Source organism: Phytophthora infestans, genomic scaffold (assembly GCF_000142945.1).
Source record: "Phytophthora infestans T30-4 supercont1.9 genomic scaffold, whole genome shotgun sequence".
Classification (NCBI taxonomy): Eukaryota; Oomycota; class Peronosporomycetes; order Peronosporales; family Peronosporaceae; genus Phytophthora; species Phytophthora infestans.
Genome location: NW_003303750.1, coordinates 3841787 through 3848523, shown reverse-complemented (window position 1 = coordinate 3848523; position 6737 = coordinate 3841787). Strand labels below are relative to the sequence as shown.

Genomic DNA, 6737 nt, shown 5'->3' with positions numbered 1-6737 from the left:
ACCAACTTGTTCTTTCAGTGCAGGATCATACGGGAATGTCACCAAACACGCCGGCTGCTGGTCGTTATCAGCTGATGGAACGAGCGATCCCGTCGTAAATTCTCCATTGTAAGCGTCCTCGTATTGAGACAAGGTACAGCCTCCGCAACAAGCGAAATTCGAGCCGCTTTTATCATACAAATTACTGAAAGTAGCCATGTTGAGAGTTTTTTTTCTGAAACAAAAATTCTAAATTTACTAAAAATATTAGGATTCAATAGAAGGATAAGAAAGCGACAAGCATGCTGCTGGAGCTCGCGGATGAATGTAAACAACACATTTGGGAGTTCATGGACGTACAGGAGCTTTGTCGAGTGGCGTGTGTGGCTCGTAACGCTGAACAGGGAGTTTGTTTAGGCCCAATATGGCAGAAACGCGCTCGCACACTGCTGTCCAAAGGCCAGGAAGCGCTGGACACCGACACAGGCGTGTTGAGCTGCCGGTTGCAACGCCACAATGCGAGTCGCAATCTCTTGACACGAGAGGAGGGACACTGTCAAAAGATAATAAACCGTCCAAGTGACGAGGACAAACTATCGGGAATGTATGACACATTCGACTGGAGACTTTGGAGTCGAGACACGCATTTGGTAACTTATGTAACAATTAGCTGGTAATGGTTGGTAACATCTCACTTATTGTTACATTATTTTCCAGACTCTTGGAAGATTTAGTTTTAGTAATACGCGCTTTGCTCAAGCGATGAGCTCTTTGCAAGACTTAAAAAGGGAACGATCTCAGCTTAAAGAGGCGATGCAGAGTGTCAAAGCCTCTTCTCATGCAGACAAACGCACGCGTCGACTTCAGATGAATTGTGTCAAGTGGATGAATCGAACGCACAGACGACAAGCTGCAGCGTCGCAGTCGATACAAGCGCAGAATGCCGCGCTGTCAAAGGCGGAGCTGGCTTCGAGACTGCAACAAGTGGAAAATATGATCCAAACGACGGCGCAGGAACAATTCGGACTGCGAAAACGAGCGATGAAAAGTTTGCACAAATTTAACACGCAACTGGCTACTGGATCGAACCTATTTTATGATTTAGGTGCCTTACAATTCGTCGCTTAAACATTTGTTTTTTTTTAAATAAAAAGTTTTTTTTTTAACTTAGAGGTTATTACCAAAGCTTGGTAGGTTCGGCAACGTGATTTCTGTACGCTCCTACGTTGCAGACCTTGACATTTGCTAGTGCTTGACGCGCATACTCACTCGAGTTTAGCCCAGCATTCTTTAAAAAAAAAAAGAGTAAGCAGCGACATCCAAGGTCTACAATGTAGCAATAACATACCCGTAGAGCAATGCCCAGTTTGAATCTTGCGTTCTTGAATAGCGTCTCACAGTCGTATCCATGACTCGGAAACAATCCCGTTTCCTATTACAGTAACAAAGATGAGTACACTAGCGACGAAAAGGGGAAGGCCAACTTCGTACAGTAATTGGAAGACCTTCCTGGGTAGCTTCGACGTTAGCACGGAAGGCAGCAGTCTCCTGTCGAGTGCGTTCCGGGTCTGGCTACAGTGACACAAAGAAAAAATATATGCGATAACAGTAAAAAAAATACTTTTTCAAATATTCGTACTGTTATGTTGGCGACGATCTGAGCGTAAGGTGTTGTCTCCTTCAACTCGTTCAGCCTGGCCAATCGCTGTTCTTCCAAACGAGCTTGATCAAGTTCTTGATGTTTCAACTCGTCGATTTTGCGCTACAACAATCCAAATGAGTATAAAACTTTTTCAAGTACTAAAAAAAAATAATACAACCCATACGAACCTGGAGTTCGTCGTGTCGGTACTGCACTCTTTCAGCATTAACGACACTTTGAAGCGCTCGTTCTCGTTCTCGTCGTTGCTCTTCTTCCATCGTACGGTTCTCCTCGGCTATTTTCTGCAGTATTTTCCCTTTTTTATACTCGTCGACAGCATACTTCTGTTGATCATGTCTTCGTTGCCATTGCACTTCTCCCTCACGCTGTCTCTGAGTTTCTAGTAATTGTTCAATCTCCCGTTGCTGTCGTTCTATCCGTTCTTTGGCTTCTTTCGTCTCGCGCCACTGAGAAACCTGTTGGTGCCGTTGTTCGCATTGCTGCTGCATCTCACTCAGCTCTTGCAGCCTCCGTACTCGCTCTTTCTCTTGCTCAGCAGATAAACGAAATCTGCAACTGGCTTTACTCTGAAGCTCGTCCACTTTCCGTTTAAATGCCCGTTGTCGATCCTTCCGTTTCTCTTGAAAGAAGCGAAGATGCTGATGGAATTTCACGTGTTTCTTTATCTCCAAGAGAGGGACAGTGGGCAGTACTAACGCGAGTTGATCGTACAATAATAAACTATTTTTACCAGCTCCTTGTTTCTTCTCATAGCTGCGAAGAACGGTGAGAAATAGCTCTTCCTCTGCTTCATTCCACCCACCACTTCTGGACGATGCAGCTTCAATGTTACCAGCTGCGTCACTAGCAGATGCAGCGCTGACGAATTCTCTCTCGTCTTCTGCAAGATCTTGTTCAAGCTGGTCGAAAACCTTTTGAAATGCTTGGTATATCTCAAGTCTCAGCATCTCGTCAGCGCACTCGTTCGCTCCTGCTGCGTCGAGCATTGCAGCGATTCTCTGCTCTTGACTCTGCTGTTTATCTCCACTTACTACTGAGGCACCGCTCCGTAGGGTATCTAATACCTTACGATAGCAAGCATCGAACTCTCGCTCGCACGACTGTACTTTTTCTTCCAACGTAGCTTCAATCATTTGACGCCCGATGACAGCGTCGTAGATCAGCTGGCGTACATTGACCTATAATAACGTTACAATAAATGAGAATTTACTAAACCGGAGGCCCAAGCTCGGCAATACCTGCATTTCCTTCGATAAGCTCCGGGGTTTCTCCTCAGAGAGGCAGTTGTTACCGTGTTCTTGAGTAAAAGCGGACAGGAACTGCTTTAAAGCTGCTCTCTACAGTAGTTAATCATACAGGTCAGGAACAACCCCGGTATTATCTTGTCAACAATGGAGACAGCGTTGTACCTGCTCCCGTTCTGATGCCACTTGGTTGAGTAACGCAACGCGGTTGAGTTGTTCTGTCCGAATGAGGTCTTCCAATTCCGCAGCGTAAATTGTGCTGGTAGATATGGACGCAGACACGGGACTTTTGCCACTGTCATGGTCGACGTCCCGTTGGTTATCACCACCAGAACGGGGCGTAATAACGTTATTTGTGCTTGACTCTCGTGCTGTACTCGCCTCATTGTACATGCGCAGCAGCAACGATTCGAGATCCTTGGAGCAGTTCTGTAGCATCGAGCTTTGTTAAATACAAGTCAAACTACACGGCAAGTACAGTTCCTCCCACACCTCTTCTAACTTTTTCAGGTGGCTGTGTTCCTGAAGCCATTCGAACTGCGTAATATTGTGCGTTAATAAATGACATTTCTTCTGTTCTGTTCGTTATTTGTCGCACCTTTAGAGTGTTTGTTTTCGTTGTCTGCTTCTGGTTCTTTGACGTTTTTTTCATTTGACGAATGGTCTATTGAGTACAAAATGTGTTAGGCATGTTGAGTTAAGATAGTACGTCGATGGATTTACCTTGAGGACATCGTCACCTTGATCCTGGCAACTGTGCGGTCATTTGAAGCTGCTGATCTATTGTCAGTCCTGCGGTCGAGCGAAACACCTTCTTACGCGCAGAAGCTAGTGCGTAAGTTAACATCAGCCCAGTCCATCGCTTAACGAAAGCAAGCGGATCCCCACGAACGCATTGATGCCGCCGATCTTGCTGCAGTCGCCATGCTAATTTTTTCTTCAACCTTAAATGCCACTGCTATATATAGTGTTTTTGTGCTTGCCAAACGCCCACGAATGTACCAAAAATTAACCAGGTCATCAATTCCACACCACGTACCGCATCGCCCCTGTCCTAAGCGAACGCCCCTGCTCGACGTTTACGGGTAAGATTACTAGCACATCTCATAGTTATTGCTAAAAGTAAAAATAGCCCTTAGCTGATCCAGTTAAATACATGTATTCCGTTTGTAAATGACCTGTCTCCACTACCTCCAAAGTGGCCCACCGCTGAGGGCTGCTAATAACATTTCGGTCGAACAGCTCTACCTATTTGTACGCTGTCGCTCTTCCTATTGCCTTATCAGCCCCTCCTACAAGTATTTAAAGCTCACATTAACGCACAGCCATCTGTTTTAAATAAAGCGCTGCTATTGGTCATAATCAACGCTCGCTAAGGACAGGAAAAAAATAATGGTGCTCGAGTGTTTTTTGTCGTGGGTTTGCATTCATTATTACTCCAGCATTGCTCCTAAACGATATTTTTATCGTTCGAAGGAGCTTCAATAAATTCCGAGAAGCGCGGGCTCACAGTGAAGATTCCTTCTCGCAGGAAACGATCGATCTGATTTTCAGTGAAGGCGCACTACTGTCACTACCGGTAGTTATGGATATTTGTGTTCGGCGTCCCCAGCTCCAATGGCTGAGTGCGTATTCATTGTTCCGATTTGTCAGTGACGAACCCCGTCACTATTGGCGGACGCGAATTCTTTTCTTCACTGGAAAGTGACAGTGGGCCGATTTGATGAGGTTGTTAAAACGATAATTCCTGAAGAAATAGCGAATATTTTGCTGCAGGTTCGTTTAACGGGTATGTTCTTGGTTGTGCGCGACCCTGCTGCATCCGAGAAAAGCCCAAGAAAAGAAAACTATCATTTCCAAAGATGAGCAAGTCGAAACCGTGCAATCCACGGCGCTTGCACGAGTTCAGTCAGTCAACTTCAGCGAGACACCCGGCCCAGCGAGTCCCCCCCCACTGTATATCGACAGCATTTTTCTATCAGCAAGTACAGTCTGGATGGAGTCGCTGGACAAGGAATCGACGCGGTACATGATGCAAAATGGCGACGAGTGGGGTGGTACGACGTTTGTGCTAGTGCTTCCGAAGCTGGTACGTGTTTCATGGATGCGTTCCGCTGCGCACTGTACCATCTTGGTCGGCCCAATCTGGTTACCATGGAGATGTGGGATGAGTATGTGAAAACTCGTCCCGAGGCGATTGCGTTTGGCGTATCTCGCGAAGACGTCACGGAGTTCTGGAAAACGCTTCAGCACCAAAGTGTTTCGCTGGACTAAGGCATCATGCTTCCCAATATTCTTCATGAATCCATCGGGAGTGTTGCGACTCTGAAACACTTTTTTGAAGCCTTGGTTCCGGGTGAGCGCGGGCCAGGATGACATCGGTCACTGTTTCGTCGTGGTGAAGACTGGTCCCAATGCTCGCCTGGTCGTGCTTGGTGGGTACTCGGCTGACCACGATCCACCGATGGAAGTGTCTCCTCTCTCAAACTACCTTTGGATTGAGAGTGGAAAGTGGATTAGTCGTGTTCAGCTTCAACTTTGGTACGTGTGTCGCCACGGCAAACCCACTTCGAAGACGGCGCGTAACCGGAAGAGTCGCTTGATGCAGCAGTAGCTTCAACTTGGAGGGGATGTAGTACGGGAATACATGTAGGCCTTTGTTAAATTGATTTTACTTCATTTTCTCTTTCGTTTCTTGCGCCGTGCAGTCGCATACCCTACGATTAGATCTGGGACTTGTGACAAGTTTTCAACCGGTTTCCAGGTCTGCTTCTCTTCTCCCACCCACTCCACAAGGAATTGGGTTCGTCGCTTGTGTGTCCTCTTCTTCACCAAGCGTTTGACGATCTGGCCGATACTTCCATCCGCCAGTACAACCTCGTTGGGCCGTGACAAGCGTGGCGGCGTTGTACGGCTCCAGCGAACCCGTATTGAATACTGGATGAAGCTTGTTGCCAGCTTGAATGTTGAGTTCGTAAGCATGGCTGTGTATCTTCCGCACAACAGAGTAAGGTCCAATCCACTTCGGACCGAGCTTAGTGGATGCCGGCAGACCGGTGTGCTTGGGGACCAAGTGTTTGGTGCTTAAATACACACGGTCGCCAACCTCAAAGACTTGTTCTTGTCGGTTCTTGTCGTAGACATCACGCATTCGCTCTTGCGTTTGAGCAAGTGTTTCACGGCAGCTAAAAAGAATAGCTGCTTGGCGCTCGTGAAACTCAGTGCCTCGACGACTCTTTGCAACCGCATCGAGTTGCTCCGCTGCAAGCTGTAGCGGATTCAACGGGATATACCCTAGATCCGCTTCGAACGGTGCAAGCTTGGTACTGGAGTTCACCGCTGAGTTGACGGCAAACCCAGCGTTCGCTAAGTGAATGTCCCAGTCGTCTTGACGTGGACTGACGGAGCATCGAAGATACTCTTCGAGCGTTCGATTCATTCGCTCAGTTTGTCCGTCGCCTTGGGCCCGGTGTGCCACTGTCATGCTGAGTGTCGTGCCGAAAGCCTTGAAGACGTGTTGCCAAAACGCAGACACGAATTTCCTATCTTGGTTGGATACAATAATCGTCGGCATACCGTGAAGTTTCCAAATGTTGTCGATGAAGAGACGGGCAACGCCTTCGGCTGTTACCTTCTTCGTTGTCGGCACAAAGTGGCATCTCTTGGTCAGTCGGTCGACGACGACCCAAATCGAATCAGCTTCACGCTTCGTTCTAGGCAAATCCGTTATTAAGTCCATGGAGATCGATCTCCAGCGTTCATCGGGAATACATAATGGTTCGAGTAAACCAGGAGGCTTTGTCAGCCTTGGCTTGTTCGTCGACATGGTTCGCAGTCAGCAATGAGCGTTT

At 47.3% G+C, this 6737-nt stretch overlaps 2 protein-coding genes across 2 annotated transcripts; one reads left to right on the top strand and one right to left on the bottom strand.

The window, feature by feature from the left end:
* Positions 1-281: 281 nt before the first annotated feature.
* On the top strand, positions 282-1107 carry PITG_06140 (uncharacterized protein; the record flags this gene model as incomplete). Its single annotated transcript, XM_002998271.1, has 3 exons — positions 282-501; positions 619-629; positions 697-1107. 3 exons carry the CDS (start codon positions 282-284, stop codon positions 1105-1107), a joined length of 642 nt encoding a protein of 213 aa, XP_002998317.1.
* Positions 1108-1156: 49 nt separating this feature from the next.
* On the bottom strand, positions 1157-2886 carry PITG_06139 (uncharacterized protein; the record flags this gene model as incomplete). The annotated part of the gene is made up of 6 exons (XM_002998270.1): positions 1157-1267; positions 1328-1411; positions 1471-1551; positions 1619-1741; positions 1810-2820; positions 2881-2886. The coding sequence occupies 6 exons, from the start codon at positions 2884-2886 to the stop codon at positions 1157-1159; spliced, it is 1416 nt and encodes a 471-aa protein (XP_002998316.1).
* Positions 2887-6737: the final 3851 nt, after the last annotated feature.